This window comes from Pezoporus flaviventris, unplaced genomic scaffold (assembly GCF_033815535.1).
Source record: "Pezoporus flaviventris isolate CSIRO_AGI_PZ_B2104156 unplaced genomic scaffold, CSIRO_AGI_Pfla_v1 ptg000001l, whole genome shotgun sequence".
NCBI classification, from domain to species: domain Eukaryota; kingdom Metazoa; phylum Chordata; class Aves; order Psittaciformes; family Psittacidae; genus Pezoporus; species Pezoporus flaviventris.
Window position 1 is genome coordinate 37,971,524 of NW_026892549.1, and position 23,391 is coordinate 37,994,914.

Here is a 23,391-nt window from a genome sequence, read left to right on the forward strand (position 1 = left end):
TCATACCTTTCTTAGCTCATTCTTTTCCTTTTTTCTTATTCCCCCCTTCCCCCCCCCAAGCATACCTCCCTATGTTTTCATAAACTTTTTTCTAATGGCAAAAGATTCCACAACAAGGAAAGACAACATTGTCCATGGTACTTGAATTGTAGATCATGAAGAACAGGTTTTGGTAACAATTCATTTTTTCTCCTACAAGGGGAGAAAAAAAAAACCAAAAACCTACCTTTTCTTCTGTGCTTTACTTCCTCAGTAAATATATCAGATCTTTACAGATACCTTACAAATCATCTGAAGAGACAATCCTCTTCCCACTTTGGTTATTCTTAGTTGACTCATCTTTGAACTGGACTGGTGGCTTTTCACTGGTTTTGCCTTTCTGAAAACTGGACATGTTGGCAGATTTCTTACTGCTGTCTAAAGTGTTTTGCACCAGCAAAAAAGTGTTTTACACCAGCAAAAACAGGTATTTCGATAGTGGGAATGGAGCTTTCCAAATCTCCTTTATTCACAAACTGTTCCCGTGAGCTGTTGCAGTACAGTGTGTGTGTATATAATATAGATACACATATGTATATATATATGTATTTAAAGGTCTTCTGAAAAGTACTGCTCTTCCTTCCTGTTTAATCAGTGAATTCCATCCCAGTGTACCACCTGCAGTTCCTGAGTTGTTCTGAGCTATTTTCTGTGCTAGTTACACTGTTATAATTTCATTGCTTATATATCCAGAAGCAACTATTTTCTTGAGAGTGTACCTGCCTTCCTTAAAGTGTCACACAAAACTGGGATTGAAATTGGCACAAATGATTGACACTTGTGACCACTCAACATTTCAGACCTTCTTCTCCACCATGCCCATTTCTTGGTTTCTTTAGTGGCCCACACCGCTAGTTTCCCTAGTTGCCCAATTATTAAATAACTATGCTTGTGCCAAACAACAAATTATATTATTTTCCTTTAACAGACACTCGAGAATGCTCTTATTCTTCTGCCCTCAATTCAGCTTTACCAATTTTTGTGCTTTATTTGTGGACAGTGGAGAAAACAATCTCTAATAGGATTTTACCTTAAAACGGTAGAATCATTCACTTTTCCTCACAGTCACGAATGTTAGTGTTTGAGCTGCAGCAACGAGGAAGCTTGCTAGAAAAAACAGTACAACAGTTAGGTTGGAACATTGAAACGAGTGTCACCAGTTCCTTATGAGAAATTAAATTTGGGTTTAGTCTCATTTACGTATTCAGTACCGCTGAGGAGGCTGCCTTTTTATAAGGAACAGGATGGGACGGACTATAGTCCTATACCCTCAACCAAACGTTCAAAAGGAAGTCTCTTTTGTGCTGAGATTTAATAAATATGGGGTTTGCCTCTCCATATTCTTCTTACTTACTGCTTATTCAGAATCCACAAGGATTCGTTGTGTATCATGTTGTGGATGCGGGTGGCTTATTATAGGATCGCTTGCCTTCAGCCAATTACAATGATTTCAGGTGTGGGTCTTATTTTTGTCTGATTATTGTCTGAATCTATTCCTTACATTCTTTCTGCTCCAGTCCTAAAAAAGATTTCTTGCCTGCTTTTTTGGCTGTTATATTTTTGATTTTAAGAGGCACTTTTCATTTGTTCTGATAAGTTGAGTCTCTAGTGGAGTACAGTTAGCTAATAGGAAGGCAGTCTAAAAATCTGAAATATATTTCTGGAACAGGGAAGCATTTAAAAAGAAGTATTTCAAAAACACAAAATATGTTTTTCACTACAGGATTAAGTCTATTTTGGTTTTTGTGTGTTGTTGAAGACAATCACAATTCCATTATTAGATGGTAACAGATATCCCTAAAAAGTTGTGTATATATACAGCAGTTTAACAAGTATTTGAAAGTCTAGAAAGCAAGAAAATGGCATAATCAAAGAGACTTTTTAGTAACATGGGCTTCTGACAGTTTTTTCGGGACTTCAGTCTGTATCGATGCAGATATGATGTTGCTTTGCCTTTAGTTCTTTCAGTAAAGACCACTGAAGTTAAAGAGAAATATTCTTTTCTTTTGTGCTAAGTGAAGTTCTGCAGCTGAGCCTGTAATTTGGAAATGGAGAAAAGGGAGGAGAAATTCATTCACTTCTGGAAAACTGAAAGAACTAAGAGAATCAGGTTGGGTTTTTCTTTCTGTTGTGGTTTAAACCCTGTCGGCAAGTTAGCCACGCAGTCTCATTCTCATCCCACGCCCCCCACCCCCTCTTGCCCTCCCTTTGCTCCTGGAGGGATGGGGAGGAGAATCAAAAGACTGCAACTCCCACGGGTTGAGATAAGAGCAGCCCAGTAACTAAGGTGTAACACAAATCACTGCTGCTACCACCAATGATGATAACAAAAAGGGAAATAACAAGGGAAGAGAATACAACCCCTCACCACCCGCCAACCAATAACTTGCCCCACCCCGCCCTACCAAGCACCAACCAATACCTTGTCCAACCCCGCAGTGAATTAGCCCTTCCAGGTAACTCCCAGTTACATCCTCGACATGATGTGCTGCAGTGTGGAATACCTCTTTGGTTAGTTTGGGTCAGGTGTCCTGTCTCTGCTTCCTCCCGGCTTCCCTCCTCCCTGGCAGAGCATGAGGCTCACAAAGTCCTTGGTCAGTCTAAACATTACTGAGCAGTGACTAAAAACATTGGTGTTATCAGCTCTGTTCCCAGGCCGAAAGTCAAAACCACAGCGCTGCACCAGCTACTAAGAAGGAGAAAAAATGACTGCTACTGCTGAACCCAGGACACTTTCAAAGGACTAATATTGTAATACCAGGATAGTTGTAGTGTCTACGTATTTTCTATGTGCAACATTGAAAACGGCACAGATGAAAGAACACCAAGGTGTATGAGAAATACCATGTGTCTCGTTTTGCTCTCCCTCCCTGTTTTGGGGGAGGATTTAGAGAGTGTGATTTTTCTATTTCTTTTGGGGTTTTTTGTTCCTTTTTGCAGTGCACTGTAAGCTGCAATTGTTCCAGGAAGAAACTGACTAACCATCCTATGAACCTATACTTCATAGGTTTTAAGTCGTTAATTTTATTCTGAGCAGACAGAAGATTTGATATTTTTAATATTTCTTTAGAGCCTGATTTGGCAGAAATTACCTTCCTTTAAATTCAGGATTATAGCAGACTCACTAGTCTTTGGCCTAAATCTCCAGAAGGCAGAGAAAAGCAGAAAAGCTCTGACTTCTGTATGCAGATTCTCTCTCTAATCTTGACTGTGTGCCACTAAGCAAGCACACCAAGGTAACAGAGAAATGAGGAATATGACCTTCTGAGGAAAGGTACATACAAACACCACCACACACCCCCCAAAAGAGTCTTGAAAGGGTTCTTTAAAGATATGATTGCTTAGAAATTACCCAGAAATTAGGTGCAGAAATAATCTTTAACATTTTAAAATCCATACAGATCAATAAAGTTAAAACATTATAACCTAGAGAGAAGTTGTATGTGATGTCCAATAGGTTTTGTAGTTTGATCTTGAAGGTGAAGAATTGTGCTTTCTGGGTCATCAAAAAAATTGCCTCTTCTCTTTCCAGACATATAAGCCAGTAAATACCTTGCTTTACCCAAGTCTATTTTGTTGTATGGTTTTCAACCTATTAGCCAGCAGCATCAAAGCTTGATAACCTCTGTAGGAAACTGACCATCAAGCAGTTGGAAAGGCACAACTCCTTTCCACAGCCAGTGGCCAGAAAATGATGTCTGGAAAAGTATGTTTTATTTATAATATGTTCTTTAATTTCCTCTCCATATTTAGTTCAATTTTAGTTTGCCAGATTTTATAGACAAACTTCTTATCCTAAGCAAAAAATTTCTCAAGTATTTGTCACTTGTGGCAGAAAGCTGCAAATCATTAAAACATTTTCATTGTCATTTTTTGGGCTGATATTTGGGACAATTTACCAGCCTGAGGTATCTTAATCAATTCTTGAAGCATGAAAATAAAGTGGAAAGATGGGAAGTAAATACGCCCATTACTAGCATGTCTTGGGAAACAGCACTTGGAGAGAAACATAACATCTGGGTTAAGTTGATTAGGAAGGAAATAAGCTTGTGACAAAGTCTGAGAAATCTACAGGTGCTGGTATTCAGAGGAGAGCAATCCATAAATTAAATGGGAGTGAAAGAGACATTACTTGCTGTTGCAGGGTACATTGTGTAACATGTCAAATGATTCAAGTTAACAATCAAATAAACACCTGCACCAAAGCATACTCACAATTACTCTTTCAATAGCAAATAAAATTTCAATTTATTTTACAAATATGTAAAATAAAATCCCCAATACGTCTACTTCTGTTATCTTTCCTCTAACCTGTATAATGTCTGTGAGGACAAACTGTTAACAATTCTGTTATTCTCTGGTAATATCTAGTAGAAAGAGAAATAGACTCACAACGCTTTCTGAAGCAGTCATCATTAGGTTAAAATAAATGGGTCCAAAATAACCATACCTGGGAGTTTCATGCTACTGTTCTGAATCTCAATGAAAGCAGATGAATTCTTGGGTTTTCAGAGAATTATAGCATAGAATACTTTCCACCTTTTTCTGTCCAAGGCACAGGTAGAGTACCAGTATACTGGTAGATGCCAACCTGGGCCATTAAAGTACAGGAGGTACAAACGATCTGCTAAGTACAGCTTACTACATCAGCTGTCTTAATAGAAGACCTTTAGGGTCTTCAGAAGATCCTTCAGGGATCCTTTTCACAAACAAGATCTCTTACGTGCATTTCTGTTTGTGCTCCTTTAGCTCAGCATCCTCTCCTTGTATCAGCTGTACTTTTTGCTCTGCTGTCTCTTTCAAAAATGTTTGGTAAAGATGGGATCCTTTTTATATATTTGCTGCCTAGATTTAAATGAACATGGCATGTTCTCTTAAAGCCAAGCAAACTCTAGGAAATCAGCAAATGGGAAAGAAAAATGAAAACAAAATACCACTGCCATATTTTAACCTCATTTGTTTTTTCTCTCTTCTGTGTCATGGTGTGATGACACATTTGTTTCAAATTTAAGACTTTGATTAATAAAATTGGAATAGTAGATGTTACTCAGGGTTAGGCAGTTTGTAAACTCTGTATACCCAGGAGAGTTCAAGCAATGCACTGTCTTTCTCTGAAGCTGTTTATATGAATTTCTGTCACAGATAATAAGTATCATTGCTGGACTATGGGTACAAGGATCTTGTAATATCAGTTTTGAGAATCTCCCTATTTATGCCCACTGTCTCAGAGTCTCCATCATTCACCATAATTTATAGATCATCTTGAATTCTCTGTAGCTATATCTCTTACATAGTAGCCTCTTTATACACTTGTTGTTAATCTTCCATTGTAGAGTATGTTTCATTTTCTCTTATTTCTCATTTTCAAACTTCAAACATCAGCCCAGTATGTGATCAAAGAAAATGCTATTGCTTAAAAATACAGAATGCTGGTAATACTTAATTTTACTATCTTTTATAGGTAGTAATATTGGGGGGGGAGGGGGAACTGATTTAAAAACATGCAATGAATATGGGATAAAAAAAGCCTTTGCTTAAGATAATTAGTCATTCCATACAAGCATTGAAAAAAAAAAAACAAAAGAGAAGAAAAAGGCAGTGAGGCGAACACTGCAGCCTTCACAAAAAGTTCCCAGCATGTATATTTCTAGTGCTGTGCAGAGCAAATGACTTAGAAGATTAATTTGATGTGGCCTGTATTATTACTGAATAACTGAAAAAATATGGCGGCTTGAACACATATTGCTTACTGTAGTTTTGGAAGCAATATCGGAGAGTACACCATATGTTTAAATTTTTTAAATTAGTGTATATTTAATAGAAATAAACTCATTTAAGACTTTAAAATATGTCAGCTAATTGGAGCTCTTACTAAGGCAGAGATTGTCTTTAGTTAAGCTAAGCCATTTTGCTCTTGACTACCACAAAGTGATCTGCCTGAGTTGCATGAACAACTGAAGGAAAATGCTCTTCTGTCCTGCTTCTAAAAGCAGGTATCAGTGGAGTCTGGGAACCAGCACGCTCAATATTACTGGAAAATTATCAAATCTTAGAAACCAGGCAATAATTTGGAAGGAAACAAAGTGGAGGGTCAAGCCAGAAGATTGTTGTATTTGAGTGTATGCAGCTAAAATAGAGTGCCTACTAAGACCTAGATAAATATTAGTAATTTTGAAAGTCATTTGCTTCCCCTCTCTGCTAATGATTTTGTTTCTGCTTTGTTATTTTTGTTTTCTGTTCTACACCCCAACATTCTTCTAATAGTTTCCAGATATTTGAAATAATTACAAAAATCAAGAAATTGCAAATGACTGTGGAAAATGACAACAGAAAGAATGTAAATGTCTGTAGCAACATGAGACACAAAATGATCACGTTAGAAAACAATTCTTTCAAAAATCATTATTTTGTTTTGCTTAAAGGTAGACATACATTGAGATATTTTAAGAACCTTAAAAGTTCTAAACTGATATACCTCTGAATCCAAGTAAATTTCAGCAACAGAGCGTGCAAAGAAAAGCATATATTGTCAGTGAATTTACAACAAACAAACAAACAACCCAGGCACACCCAGGCTTTTATGAAACCCCAAATAAATGATATGTTTTTCTTCTCCCATACCTGCAATTAACAGTAGCACTGATAAAATAATAGTTCTTAAATTTCCGCTGTAAAGGTGAAAAATCTGAGATACACAAAATTACATCCCTAAATGTGCATTGTAAGAGGGGAAAAAAAAAGATAATAAAGAACAAAAGCATAAACTTAGAGCTGACATTGGAATTTAGTATACAGCAGTGTTCCTTTTACAATTGCAATTCAAAGAAGGTACTGATTTTATTGTAGAAGCTTTAAATAAAACTTTATTGTGATAAACCAGAATGGGATTATTATGGAAACATTGGGGGTTTTAATTCTGTGGTAAAACTTTTTTCCAATTACTTTGGAATTATTATATAAATAGAAAGGACAAGTTATTCTGACTGACTGAAGTGTTTGGAATATGTATGTAAATAAAAAAGTGAAAAAAAAACAAGAGGAGATCAAAAAGGAAAGCTACTGTTTAAGTAGCCATGCTTTGAATCTTAATTTGCGCCTCCTATGTGGTAAAATAGCATCCTATGCTGCTGCAGGTCATGATTTTGGAAAAAGAACTCCAACATTAGTTGTATTTACTAATCACACTGGTTTAGAAACCAGTTTCCACAACTTGAACCAAGCCTGAAAACTGTCCCCTGTGAATGCTGGCTACAAAGCCATACTGCCTGTACCCTCTCCAGTCTTCATTGCAGTTCCTTCTAAAATATTTCCTATTAAACACAGCTGTCTCAGATCTGGACTCCTTATTTTGCATGTTTTGGTGGTAAGCTATTGCCAGTGATTTATATAGACATCTAGAGGAACTTAGTATAAATTCTGCTTGATTTGTATGTGGTTTTATTTCAAATTGCTTTAAAAAGCTGTAGCAAGATTTACTTCTATCAAGATTTTTATTTTGGAGTTTTCATAAATTTTATCCTGATTTATTACAGATACTGTAGCTGGCCTACTTTAATGATGTTACTCAATCACTGTAGTATCACGTGCTTGAAAAAAAAGCTCACTAAAAAAAGTTTGGTCACTGTGGCCTCAGTTTCCTTAAGTGCTTCCAAAACATGCAACTCTTTTGTCTTACAGAAATGCCAATAGAGATGGACCATTGCACAGTATTGGTTTAGGAAGGAAAATTTCTGTGGTTATTCTATGTCCTATAGTTGTCTATTTAATCCACTGGCCAGTTGTCAGTTTAGCACAGATATTATCATACTTTTAAAACTGCTATAACATTTCAAATCAACATCACACAATGAGCTAATAATGTAACTAACTGATAATCTTTCCATAGGACAGAGTCTGGACAGCTCAATAATTTGATGTATGTCAAATGCTGTTAACAGTTAAAAGGATCACCCTTTTTAGCACAAAGATTAGGTGGTTGTTTTATAAGTAGTAAGACCAGGGACCCTGTATCAATTTTGCTATGGTGATAAACAGCAAGTCAGTGTGACTTTTGCTAAGTAAGAACAAAATCTGTAGATATTTCAAAGCAGAATTTAGCTCCTCAATGTTTTTTCTTAGTGTAGAGCCCATGGTGTTGTGGTTTAACCCCATTCAGCAACTAAGCTCCACACAGTCCCCCCTCCCCTCAGTGGGATGGGGGAAAAGAATCAGAAGGATAAAACTGAGAAAACTCGTGGGTTGAGGTAAAGACAGTTTAATAGGTAAAGCAAAAGCCATGTGTACCAGCAAAGCAAAACAAGGAATTCATTCACTATTCCCCATGGTCAGGCAGGTGTTCACCCACAAAGCATGGAACATCCCTTGGGTCAGTTGGGGTCAGCTGTGCCCCCTCCCAACTTCTTGTGCACCCCCAGCCTGCTCGCTGGTGGCATAGGGTGAGGAGCAGACAAGGCCTGGACTCTGTGGAAGCACTGCTCAGCAATAACTGAAACATCTCTGCATTATCAACAATTAGTGTTTTCAGCACAAATCCAAAACATAGCCTCATACTAGCTACTGTGAAGAAAATTAACTACCCCAGCCAAAACCAGCACAGATGGCAATTCTGCAAATAGATCTTCCATTTCCCCAGGTTGACAACAAGCTCATTTCAGGGCCTCTGTTCTGTGTTTACAGAAAAGTTATTTCATACCCTTCCTCCAAATGAAAATACTGTCTTATTTTAAGACAGTCTGTAACAGCTGAAAGGGATATGCATCTCAGGAACTGGTCTGGGTATAAAATGAGTGAGCAGGTTCCAGGCAGCCATAGGGGTTTTTTAAATCCTCTTGAGAAATTCTGTCTTAGTGAAGTGGTGCATTGCAGAGAATCAACCGAGAATCATGGCTTTGTCTCAACAGTTTACTTACTGGCTTCATAGAGTTTACGCAGCAGGTGTTATTAGCAACCCTCCGTAACAGTCACTTTTGGAGGTTTGTCATCAATCTTAATGCCATCAGCATTCCAGCAGATGGTAGACATGATTCCATGCACTCCCTGCTTCCAAATTGCACCAGAATGGATTTCCATCATATTTTAATTAGAAATGAGAACTATATCAGAAACAGACTTCTCTGATGCTGGATTTCCAAAGGCTTTCTCTCCAGGCAGGCCAGGACTTTATCTCTTACTTTTTTATAGTTCACTGTTATTGGGTGATTCACAGGAGATATTATCAGCTCTCTCAGCACTAGAATTAACCTCAGATCATCCCTGTGTACTCTCCAGCTAAGCAGTCTCTTGTTTTGAATTGGAATTTGAGATGCCAGCTTTTTGTAGGCAATAGAAAACGTTAGGAGCACATCCAGCAAAGCTCTTAGACTTTAAGTGTAACTTGAATTGCGATTGAGAGCAATTATTGGAATAGCAACCCTCAAGTATTTTAAGCTACAATCACAATAAAATGCAGTAATGGATTGAGATTTTATATAACTATTTTGAAAGCAACAGATTTGATTTCTAAACACTTATCCTACTGCTCAACTCGTTCCCTAAATCACCATTCACTTATGGATTTATTTTCCTTTCACATTATGCTTTTACCCTTTCTCTTTGGGTCTACTCCTACTCCTCTCTGTCATTTCTTACACACGCATCCTTTTTGTGGAGGCCATATATAAAATTAAAGTGTGGTGGTAGCTAGCTTTCCTTTAGGTAGCACACATAGCAAAACTAGTTACAACATGATGGGATGGGGATAAGCGCATTTCTTTAATACATTTGAAGATGTCCTTTAAGAAAAAAGGATTAAATACGTGGAACATTAATAGTAGCTTCTGGTAACCTATTTAATATACTGACTGCAAATTCCTCTTCCTATCCAAGGTAGTTCAGTGTATGCAGAAAAGGTAGTAGTAACTTGGTAAATAGTTTTCCTCTATTTAAAACTTCATGTGTTCTGGCTTACTGACTTTCAGATTAGTGCAGGACTGGATAGCAAGTGGAAAATCCACGATCTAAAAGAAGCACACTCACTCAGTAGGCCACTGAACTTGGAATCTTTATCATTGGCATTTCTATAAGTAATCACAGTATATTCCTTGAAATTGGACTCTTCAGTGCTTTATTCTTTTCATTGCCTACAGTATGAGATCAGAACATACAAATAGCTTCTTGTGTCACCTGTTTCTGAGAAGTCCATTCAAAAATAGAATAATTCAGAGCCAGTATATAAAACTGAAGTAATCACAATAGCAAGTTCCTTGCATATGGGCAGATTTAAACAAATTATGTCTAACAAAAAATGGAATAAATGCTGTTAAGCAGGGTGCTCCACACAACAGTCCATGTCTCAATTCAGTAATTGTCCCAACAAGAACTCACATATGGTTAGAAAAGCTTGACATGAATTGAACCCTGCATTAATCAGAAAAAAATCCAACAATTATTCTTGTTTTAGTTTTCTTTTGGCAACTTCTGCAAGTGTTGCATACATTAGCCTCTAATTAAGCACCTCTTGGCACTACCTCAGTGCTTTTTCGATAAGTGGCATTTATGTTAATTCTATCCTTATTAAGCAGATGTCTTTGCCATTCGCTGTCGTTAGGTTGTCTGGGTAGATACCCCAATAAAACAGTATGCAAATTAAATTTATCCTGAGTAAAAGGAGTTTATGGTAATCATAACGCCTTCCAATGAATTTTTCACAGTAGGAAACAGCATCTTCAGAGAATAAATCTGATCTCTAGCATTACAGCTGGTGCAATAGTGCAAGAAAATCATCCTTCAGAAGCCCCACTAAGACAGGGATACTATTTGCAAAATGGGGCTGGGGCAGTTGGAGACTGTCACGTGGGGGACCCTGTGATAATGAAAAAGGCAGGAACAGAACACATATGGACATAGAATTGGTTTGTTTGAAGGAAAAAGTTCTGGACAGTGCTGAGCATGCAGTTCTTCTGCCCCCGATTATAATCGCTGTCAAAACAGCGACATCCTTACAGAGAGCATTAAATGGACCATTCACCTATACAGTGATTCACCATATCAAGGATTTAAAGAATATGGATTAGTGTGGAAAGCTATGGTAAAAGATAATGAACTTACGGAGAACTTATTTAGAAAGAACTGAAAGAGAATTAATGTATTTAAAATTACAGATCCACTACAATGTGGGAAAATGTATTAGCAGTCCCCCAAAATGTCTGTATAATTATAACCAGTTATTCTTTTTTGGGTACATTATTACAGGCAGTAGTACAAAGAAATCAAAAGACATTAACAAAGAGGTTTGGAACAATAAACACCAGTCTCAATCTACTTAATAGGAAGCTACAGTAAATTGTATTCAGTCACCTATAAAAAAATTATCACACAACTAGGTTGACAAATTAATATCAAGGCATAGAATCTGAAAAGAGTATTCCTGGAATTACTAATTGACACTGCTTACCAAGATCTCCAAATTACAAAGTACCAAATAAAAACCCCACTGCAGTCTTGAAAACTGGGAATAATGCTTACTGCAGAACAAAAGCTGAGACTTAGAGAAGTCTGCAGGTGGAAAAAATCAAACCCTAAAGACAAAAAACAGTAATATTTTATGTCTAAGCAATTTGTAACTATTATTCCAGGTTTCCAGTTTTGACACTTGCTTTTCTAAACACAGGAAAATAAACTGAATGAAAATGCCTTCTGCCTTAGTAGCAAACATCTCAGAAACCTGTCCATAAAATAATTTACATGGAAAACCTCTTAACTAGGGCCAATATTCCTGTAATATATGTTAAAGATTGGCAAAAAAGATTATTTTTAAAATTCCTACTGAGATATATTCCCAAAATAGTAACATAGATAAGTTTTCTAGTTCATGGAATTGCTACTGCAGAGATAAACATGAAAAAACACCAAACCATAGTCTACAAGTTAATAAAATTAACAGAGGTAAGAAAAATACAAATCAAACTCATATTGGTCCCTAGCTTGCAAGGATAAGCATAAGAAACAGTAAATTCTGAAGTTTTTTAGCTGTTACTGGTAACTACAGAAAAACACATCAGGAATAAAAAAAAAAAATAACCCCAAACTAGATGAGTTCTTTCTTGAAGATGCCAACAGTAGCTGAAAACCCAGTACAATTTGAGTTTTCCATTTTGTTCTAATACTGCAGAAGTTAGATCATCATTAAAGGGATTCTTGGTGTTGACTACTGGAAGCCACACAATGCTGTGGCAACATGATCCTGTGGCTGTTCATATGTATGCCAGGTACTGGCTGATTGCAGAACTGGAGGAGGTGGACATAATCAGGCTGACCTAACAAACACTCAGTTGCATCTTTTTATTTCTCCTCTCCCTCCCACATCCTTCATTTCTCCCCTGCATGGGCCATTTCTGCATCACAGATTGCCCATGCCAGATTTCAGACATAATGGTCTGTTTTAAATAAAAATTTCATCATTAATACTGAGTTGCAATTGTACCTGATAGCCAACTCTGAAAAATGTTAGAAAACAAACAGCAATCTGAAGCCATAGCCCTTTCCATACAAAATACTCTATTCATTTCTGCCACCTGCTGCCTCCTGATACACTTGGCATGTTAAGTATCTCATTCCTCTCAGCGTACCTATGTTCTGGCCAAACTCTCTATCCTACCTGTGCTACAACTGCCCACCTGCACTGTAACCCAGCCTGGTCACAGAGCTTATCTTACTGGCACTGCGCCACCCTGCCATTTCTAAGTAGCATGTACAGCCTGAAAGTACCCAGCAGGCTAGTGAGGAAGGGTACAAGGAAGTCTCGTGGAGCAAAAGGACAGCTGCTTTCCTCACTCCAGAAATCTGTCTTTTGCTATTACTACCCTGCAAAAATACTTTCCATAATAGCAAAGTAAAATACGCTTCTGACTGTAAAAGCAATTAGAGAATAATTCAGTTAGATTCACACCAATTATCTCCTGTAAACATGATAAATAAAAGTCAACAAACCCCACAGTATTGGTTAAGACCCCTTATATCATCTTTAAATGTAAAGATGTTTAGGTATTCCAGTGTGTTGAGTGTACCTCCTGGCCTGCCTACTAAAATTATCCACTGTACTCAAGATTACCTTTCAAGTTCAATTCGATATAAGCAGTAGCAGCAGTGCTCTTTTCAGTGAGGGGAGGAGGAGGGAGGAAAGACTGATGCGACATACATAACTGATGATTGGTGATACCACAGGTACTTTTGCTGAAAAAATTGGGTTTACAATACCCATGGTAATAAAACATGTTCAGCCTCTATGGTCTAATCAGTCATTTGTTTCAGTGCTGACATATTATGCAAAAATCTTTTAGCTAATCTCAAGCAAAAGCTACCATAACTCACAGAAGTAGACAGATTGTTATAAAATCATGAGTTTCCACAAGACATAACCTATCATACATGCACAGGAAGGAATATTTTTGCAAAGAATGGCTACAGGTCAACATTAAAGTACAGTACATGTTTAAGATAAAAGCTATCAGCAGTTATGAGAAAAAGCAGAAATTTATTAAAGATGGGTGAAGCACAGTTGTCCTGGATTGCTAACAATGCACGCATTTTAAAAGTACATTTCCAATGCTTGTTCACTGTCACTTTCAAAAAATTCAAGGTGAATGTATTAATTGATTATATGCTACTGTGAAAATGGCTTCTACAATTCACCGAAAGAGTTCTATTTGAGGATTCATTAAGTTGGATGGCATTAATTTTTTTTATTTTTAAATAGTTACTGGAAAATATTGTCCAATGTAAGACAATAAATTCAGAAGTCTAATTTTGTTGCCTCTTACACACCATGCATAATATCTAAATCTAAAAGCATTTAGGAGTTACTTCAGTAAAATCATATACAAGGGTAGCATTAAATTAGTATACAATAATAAAGCTGTCTGCAAACAATAAAAAGGAATTAGGCTAATGAAAGCAGTACATTTTGTAAACCTCTGCCATTTAAGCAATAAAGGGCTCTGGCAAATAAGTTCCACAAAATCTTGCCGGAGAGATTAATGTAGTCACCTGACCAAACACTTACCCACCCTTTTTTGCTATCATACCTCTTTTACAGGGACAGCAGATGTGGATCTGCTGTGAACCTTCCTTACCACCCTTGGGGTTGGTGGGGGAGTATATTTTTGCTACTCCAGCTATTTATTTACTTAATATAAGAGCAAGCCTTTACAGCTGTTGTGTCCAAGTCCATACTGAGTAGTGCATTGCAGGGATGGAGGGAGAAGCACCCCAGAAACACCAGCTTTAACACATTAAAGTTTTGCTTAGCAATAATTTACTCATTTTCTCTCGAAGGGCTGAGGCATTATGAGATACCAATGATACCGTGGAAACTCTCTAGGAACACTAACCTGCTATTCTGATAAGCTAAATTCAGTCAGTAGGTAACAGTAGAATCGAAAATCAAATTTCTGAAACAAATGTCCAAGCACATCTGTTCTCAAGCAATTGTTTTTATGTAGTCTTACATACCAGTAAATGAAATTAATAAAATTCCCTCTGTGAACTTTTCTATGTACAAATAGTGTTTAAACAAGAACTGCTGTCTTTTATTGTGATCCTTACAACCACCTCCACCCCTCTCTTGTGGAAGAAACCACATGCAAGAAATGGCAAAAGAATACTTCCAAGTATCACTGTCTGTTGAATGATAAGCCATGAATCCGCAACCTGCAGTGCTACAGAAACTTACCTTAGGGCATTCTGGAGAATGTCTTCCCAGAAATAGCACCCCCTTCTAATCTGCTGCCTCTTCACCCTCTCTCCTCTTCCCAAAACCCACACCTGTTTCCTACCAAAAGCTTTTAACATGCATCTTCTTGATGTTTTCTAACAGGAAGCAGAAAATGAAAGAAGTTCACATTCACTGACATCAAAGAGTCAGCCTGGGAGCCATTCCACCAGTACTCCAAAGGAGTCTAGTGTGAAAAGAGGGAGAGCAATCTTTGAAAAGATGTCATCAGAAAATGGCCTCAGCAACAGCTCTGAAGGTTAGTTAGCATTACCATGTTGATCTGATGTCTCACTTTAAGGCAATGGTCTCTAAACCTTTCTGATGCTGCACCCCTATCATTAAAACATTTTTGAGCATATGAGTATATGCATTTATTCACAAACTGTACTAATACATTATAGCAACACACACAAAGAGATATTAAAGATACTAAATAGGGAGGATGGATGAAATTAAAAAAATCCTTTCAAAAATGTTTATTTACAGGAAATTGTTCTTCTTGAACCTCAATGGATTGTCTTGCACAGCCCCTGGCTTGATATATCTTAGTTTGGAGGCCACTGCTTGAAAGTACCAAAGAGTGTCTGTATCTGCGTTTCTCTAACAGAGAAAGAACATGGATGATACAGATTTCTGACAGAAAATTGCTTATCAATTTGTGAACGTCTAGGACTTAACTTTATGTAAAACAATAGATTACCCAAATAAATAGCATAAAGAGACTTGTCCACTCTGCCATAAAATTAATAAGCCATCTACACAGTATCAACCACTATGACTCCACTCTTTTTTAAAATGAAGCATTTAGCCTGCATGTTTAGGAATTCCAGACTCCATCAGATCAAAGGGAAAAGGAAATTACAGTGCACAAGACCCTTTTTAGCTAATGCTCTTAAGTTTCTTTATGCTCATTGTTCATATTAAACACATGATCTTTTATAGGTTTAACTTTCAGCCATTGGTTATCTTTTTTCCTTTTTTTTTCTTACCAAATTAAAGAGAATCCTCTTGGAAGGGTAATTGTATATCATAATCAGCCCATAACCTTCTCTTCCATCAACTAGATTCAGCTGTCATTCTTCATGTGGGAGTATTCTTCTGTGGCTCTTCTCTACATATTCTCAAGTCTTTCAGATACCTTTTTTATAATATAGTTGTAAGGTCCTTTTTGTTTTGCTTCTCCTTTTAGACTCTCCTTTCAAATCAGTCCTTTTTCTTAACAGGAGAACAGAATCCTCCATTCCATACCTACTTTGCCTCCGAGTCTAAATTGGGCACAGTATGTTTCAGAAGCATTTTTTTTGTCCACCAGGAATAACAAAGAATATGAACTATGTAAAAATGCACAGTCAACAATTCATGCCTCTTACAAATGAAGCTTTTTTCTAAAAATGTGACAGACCCATAGGGGATAATGTTTTTTTGATTCTCCTGTGAGAGCTATAATACCCCATTTTGCATTCAGAGACTCTTATGAGAAGTAAATTCCCTATAGACTCATTTGGCTGTTTGAAAGTACTGGTGAAAACTCTTAAACTTCTAATAGCTGAACTTCAGCACTGAAATCTGCAACTCTGCACTTGAATAAATATTCAGATCCTGAAAAATATAAGATAATGCTGATCCTCAGATTATTTCTCCCATCACCATGAGATCCGAGTTTTCTATAACCAGTGATAATATATGTCAGCTTGCTTCAATTTTTCAAGAAAGAAACACTAAAGTGCTATAGAGCTTTTTAGCTAAATGTTTCAGTTATGCCAAAAATCTTTTTTTAGAAGAGGTATCAAGCAACATTCACAGCAAGCTCTGTGTCTGAGTACCAATAATTTGTATTTCTCCCCTGAAAAGCAGAAAGGCAATGCTCATACTGCTGTTCAACCTATCCTGAAAACTTAGAGAAACTAGGACAAACTCATAAGGAATAACTAGTGTAGTCATATCATTGGAAAAATACGGCAGAAAGACAGGACTCACCAGTCCTGTCATACACAGGTTTGTCAAGCTCCATTTACTTTATAGAATTGATGGAACTTATAGTTAATAAAAGAATTAAATTCTCTGAAATAGATACTATTACATGAGTCCCACATGTCAAAAGTGAACAGGTTTTTGTTGGCATACCTCAGCTTGGTAGACATAAGGCTCTTCTTACAGATTCTTTCATCAAAAGCACACATTTATCTCTGAAGAAATCCAAAGCTGTTACACCTTTAAGGGCATTTGAATGAACAAAAGTGTAGAGCAAAAGGAGCAAAACAAATGAGTGAAAATTTAGATCAAAAAGTGAAGCTACTAATTTCCTATCCAAACTATAGCAAGGAGTTGATTTGCTTAATAAGTCTGGGAATGATCAGAAAGATGAAAATAAATTATAAAAAATATAATTATGTCATTTCAAAAGAAAAAGAAAGGCAGCCAAAAAGTCATGTGCTACAACAAAGTAACAGCACACTCAGGAAGACAAGGTGTCAGCAGTGCCAGAATATATAAGAATACAAGTAAACTGCCAATGGCTAGCAGAAAGCACACATCTGAAGTTTCCTCTCTGACTTTCTTTCCTGTTTGGAAATGGATTTTAAGGTTTTAGTTTGGGTACCTACTGGCTTGAATTAAACACATAGAACAGGAGGACACGTCTACACTGTTTCTTCCCCTTAAGTTAGTAATTTCCTCAACTTTGAGAAATTCCAGCATATGCTTGTGGGGGGACAGGGTGGGTTTTTTAAGACAATTTTGTTCAGCTACAGCCTTTTCCTGTAATTTCAGAAAATATAATTTAAAAAAAAACACACCCCAAAACACCAATGCAGGTTGCAACAGATTTATTCTGGCCTATTATGTAAGGACAAGGAGAAACGTAGATGAATTTAGGGAAGATTAGGGTGCTCCGATATCTGCAGCACAAGCACAAGGATTAAAAAATTAGATTCTGGGGGCTTTACTAAAAATATACCTTCTTGAAGTCCTAAAATTCCCTCTCCTCCCATAAAAGGGAGTGTACTGGTTACAGAAATCCAGTGTCATGCAATCCAATTTTGCATGCACTGCAGAAGAACTTCCAGCCTGTGGGATTATATGAAATCTTTTCTGCCTCTTATCACAAAGAAGAGGGGTGCTCACAACATACTTTTCTTCTCTGAAACAAGGAGGCAGGATATCTTTATGCTAAATTTAAGGCACTTTTCTGGGTAGATGGAATTCTTCAAATACAATCATATGACCGTAGATAGCACAAAAAACTTCCTAGGGCTAGTAACTGCTGCTCTTTCAGGAGTGCTCTGAAGTGATTTCTCCACATTCACTGTGGCTGAATTGCAGATGCTAATAGATAATTCAATAACATTCATAAGCTGAAATAAGGTTAAAAAGTAGGTAGTAATTTAGATAATTTTCAATACGGTTTTAGTAGTAGTAAACCAACTAAAACATACTCTAATGCAGTATCAGCAAACAACTGAATTCTATGGATTCTCTTTTATGCAAATGAATACTAAAATGTACAAAGCTAATTAGAACATAATATATCCAATTGTAACAAGTTATTTCTAGAACTTATAAAGACTTTTTACAGTATAAAATAATGCAAATGTAACATTATGCTTTTTGTTGTTTCCTCAAGAAATTTGCCTCAGTTTCAAAATCCTCGCTGCATTATGTTTTTCTGTACTCAGTAAGTTCCAAATTGAAAGTAAGATAGAGTTGCTAAAAACTTTGTAATACTTCTCCTTTCTACTACTGCCTTTCTTTCAAGACTTGGAAAGAATGTACAGGTTTCCTTAGAAAATATGATGTCCATTTTTATTTACAGTGGGTTCTCACAAACGTGTAAGAGGACTATTTAAAGAGAGTGCTTCCAGGGCTGATAACGCACTGCTGGATGTCCAGGAAACTGTCTCCTTGAAAGAAAGGATGGCTATGTACAAGGCTGCTGTGTTCGAGATAGAGGGTAGCAACTCCTTTGCTCATGTAAGATATCACTCCTTACCTTCTTAGGTGTGTTTGCTTTGCATAGTGACATATCCTACATTCCTTATACAAGCTGACTGATGGGGATCAACATTTAAAACCTAAATTACCAAACAAATCAGCTCAGCAAATGCATTGATGCATCAGTCTGTGTCCCCACTGAACAAGACTTCTCATGATATACACGTTTGGTCATTTGGAAAATTCCCTTTAATACCTTGGAATGACTGTTCTTTTTATTCCACTGTTGCACAAACTGGATTGATTAGAACCACAGGCTTGCAACAGATTACCAGCACAATTATTCTTTCAGCTTATAGCAGCAAAACCCAGCTGTTTCTGCATTATTAAAAATATTACCAAATAACAAAATCATATTCAAAAGCACATTAAGTTTAGCCCTCTTGCAGGTCAAACTAAAGAATTCAATTCAAATTGCTGCATTTCAAAATAGCAGCTGTATGAGATAAGGTGTATGAGAAAGTATTGCTTTATAATAAATTAACATAAAATTGGCATTATCTGAAAAATTCTTTATAAATAAACCTTTAAATGTGTCTTAGTCATCTCTCTACATATCTGTCAATAGGAATTAAGTATTTTAAAGCAAAATTTAATATTAATACCAAGTAGAACATAAAGTATTTGGCTAACAGAATTTATAATCTATTAAAATAGAGCAAGACCACTGCACATTTGATTATCAGTCAGGAATGTCTGAAAAAGCAGGCCTTCAGATCTTAGCCAGGAAAATCTGCCTCAGTTTCACAGAAGTACTAAGGACCAAAAGGTGTGGTTTTACTATATCTTAAAATCCTACATGGAAGTTATAGCCCAATCCCCTTGTATCAGAAAACGGAGGCCTGCTACAATGTTAGAATGACAATAGTCTTTATTTATGCTAAATTTTCTGCACATGGCAAAAAACAACTTTTTCTTACTATAAAATAGGGCAGAGCAATTTCTGTAAATCAGAGAGCATAACTGGCAAAAGAAGGACTTCAGCTCAGCTCTCGCCAGCTGGCATCTTTGCCAGTATGCAAGAATCACTATAGGATTCCCAGTCTTACCTGCACTTTGGTTCTTGAAAGAAGCAGTCTGCAGTAGCTGAAGGGACCTTCTGGGTCCTTATATAGGCCAAAGCTACATGGTGAAAACAGCCACCAATCACAATCAGCCAGAGTTCAGGTGTTTTCCAATCACCCAATCCCTGCCTACTAACTTCATTATTTCCTAATTGTCTGCATGTATTTGGAGTAGATTCCTGCAGTTCACCTGGCTGAGAAGAAATAGAAAAGAACTGTGTGAAGCCTGAGCCAACCTAACTGTGGAACACAGGAACTGCTTCATTTGCAGTCTAGAACTCCTCCCAGTTTCTTGCTGAAATGGATCTTTGCTTGAGAAAGGAACTGTATATCTGGTCCATTAAAGGGAATTATTACATTTCCTTGAAGAACCCATAACTGCATTTAACCCTTCTGAAGTTCTCCAAAGGGCTGGCAAGGTGTGCCTGGCATGTTCATTTACTAAAATAATTACTTTTCACATTCAGATATGTCCATGCACACATGGAACTGTGCCATTTTCATCATAGGAAAAAAATACCCGTTTTTTATAATCTGCTTACTTACTCATCAGGGGTCAGCACTAAATCTAACTTCGTAACCTTACTTACAAGACTATTTCTAATTATTGGGTGGTTTATTTTCTGCATACTGATTAATAATCTCAAATTCTGAAAGCTTCATTTTAGTACCATCTAAGAGGTAACACATAAGGGACACAACTAGAACAGGGAGCCTGAGGGTAAGAGCACTCTTGTGACCTTCAGTACTGTTAGTGAAGAAAGATCATCTCACAAAGGCCTGCTTGAAACTCTCTGCATGCTCTTCAACAATACCTATGGAAAAACAGAATTTATGATTGTCTGAGTCATTCCTGTAAAGACAGATTACTACACAGTTGAAAATACACCCCAAAATACACCCCAAAAACTTCAGAGGAAACCACTGAGTCCTCAGGCACTAGTTTAGGCAAGATGAATATGCAGTTACACCAGCAGGATCAATGTGACAGAAGAGCATTTAGCAGCTAATAGATCACAAATATTATCACAAATATAAAATTAAATAGATCTCAAAATTCCAAAAGAACTTTATAATTTGCAGGCCCTAATTTTTGGCTGAGGAGTGAAAGTCAACCATTCAATAGTTAATGTTTACTGTATGTGTGATTCGTATTTTGCTGAGAACGCCTGAAAAATAACTCTTACTATTGTGCCTATTCTGAATGCTAATGTTAATTTATCTGTCAATCCATTAAGTAGGGTTAACAGATTTATGTCAGTGGAAGTTGCCTATAAGAGGCTAGAGACACAGCCAAGTGTTTCCAAATTTTCCATATGAAATTTAAAAGCATTATGCAGCATACTGTTTTTAACTACTTCTAAAAAAAAATCAACTCATAGAAGTACATTCTTTGTGCAAATGGAAAACTTATTTTATCACTCCAGACTTCAGAGAAAACCAAGTTCTGTACTGTGCCTGGTGGCCTGGCAGCAGTGAGGAAACAATTCGAGAAAGTGCGGACGATGTCTTCACGAAAGACCTTTGCTCTGTACCAGCACAAATCTGTACAGGTAACAATAGTATTTTTAATACTGACAAATGAGGTATGCCCTGCTAGATAGCTGGAGGAAAAAAATATGATTCTTTGCTTTACTAAATAGCTTTCATTATGACTAAGACAATATTTCCTTAATGTTCATACTCATAGAATTTAGTCTTTGAGATATACTACAGGAATCATGTATTTTTTTATAGGGACGAACACTCAATATAGGCAATACTAGATTTACAGCAAATAGATGAGTAAAGCAGATTACTACCAAACCATTTTTTTATACTTAACCTTCTCTCTAAGCCTGTAATTCATTTTCAAGTATCATGGTGATATTTTGCATTTATTGTGCTTGATGTGATGTTAAGCTATTCTCTTTCAAAAGGAGTTTCCTGCTTCCATTGAATTAAATCTAATAAGCTCCCCTAAAAAGATCAAAAATTGCTCAGAACCACCCAGATGCTACATAGAAGTAGAACAAAGCAGCAGCTAAGTGTTAATTTTGATAAAAGGTCTTTACATTGTATTACTTCGTTAGCATGTGCCATGAAAAATTGTTGTAGGAGATATGATTTGGGACTATGTGAAATCCTCTGTAATAAAATACATTGTACAATCTGTCCTGTGCACTCTGAAAAACAGTAATGGCACAGTAAAGTGCTTTACCATCCATTTAAGCAATATTGCTCTTCAACTTCATAGAACAGGACACATGAACATTCTGCTACAGGTTCATTTTCATGTTAAATGAGTATCATATCTACCCATCATCTCTCATTACTTATACATTAATACCAGTTTCAACAATCTGCACAGACAACAGAAAAGCTCCAGTTTGTAGCGTAGAAGACACAGTTTGCTGCAGAAGTATTAAAGCATTTTTTACTAAACAAAAATGTCCCATAGTTGGACATAATCATACTGGAGGATACTGCTTGGTAATAGGAAGTGTCATACACATACTTCTCTGGTGACAGGGTCCAACCTAGCTGCCATGTATCTGGAAAAAGAAATGTAGAACCATGGATAGAAATTATGTGCCTTTTTCTCTTACTCAGAATCAAATAAGATGCATTTTCCCTTTCTTAACAATGATGTCTAGTTCTCCACCAACCCGTTATGATGGTTCCATTTCTTCAAACAAGATGTGACCTCTAAGTATACTTATCCATGTATTTGTCCTAGGTGGCTATTTGAGGAGGCAAATCATCAGCAGAAAGAGTCACATTCACAGGAAATAAAATCACTCAGATTATATGGAACAATCTTTAAATTTAGGTTAAATAACTTACTGCAAGACCATAAAATCCCATTTCTATCTGACATAACTGCACTCTCATGGAAAATGGGATTATACACTTAGGTAGTTGAAAGATTACTCAAGGTCACTGAATCAATCCCAGGGCAAAGCAGAGAAATCATGTAGTTTGAAGACAGGCCTACAGATCTGGATAAATTCAAACTATTAATCTAAGCTAAAATAAGGAAGCATTATTTGTTTTAAACAGTTGTTTTTTCAGCAGCTGAACATTTCACTACATATTCAGTTATTGCAGAAGGAGTGCCTAGCTCTTCATTCAAAATATTGGCGTCATATATGCAAATAATAGCTATGTATCTTTCTGTTTTTCTCCAGCAGGAGCTGTCACTCATAGGCTTCTTCATTGTAAGGGAGATTTGTTGCTTGTGAAAGGTGTCATATTACCAGTAGGATGCACTAAGCTCTCCTCCAGAATGGTGAGCAGCAATGCAAACTGGTCACAGAATTTGCCATGTCTTCATCGGGGTTTGTTTACACTCAACCAGGGTTTGTTTAGAGACCTGGTCTTTAATTTGACCACCTGGCACCACGAGCACCTTTTATTGTCAGCCACTAAGCTAAGAGGTCATGAGCTTCAGTGCTATTATTCTGCAAATGCCAGCCTGAAGTGGTTTGCTACACCACTTAGCTAGCTAGCTGCTCAGTCTCACTATCCAGTGTCAGAAACAAGCCATTTCCCTCCACTGAGGGTCAT

At 36.8% G+C, this 23,391-nt stretch overlaps 1 protein-coding gene across 1 annotated transcript in view; it reads left to right on the forward strand.

Annotated features, from left to right (window-relative positions):
* Window positions 1–23,391, forward strand: part of XIRP2 (xin actin binding repeat containing 2) — a 39,921-nt gene that overhangs the window by 4,892 nt on the left and 11,638 nt on the right. Inside the window, 4 exon segments of the mRNA XM_061446979.1 lie at window positions 14,891–15,032; window positions 16,292–16,303; window positions 18,591–18,757; window positions 21,270–21,395. Coding sequence (XP_061302963.1) covers window positions 14,891–15,032; window positions 16,292–16,303; window positions 18,591–18,757; window positions 21,270–21,395 — 447 coding nt within the window.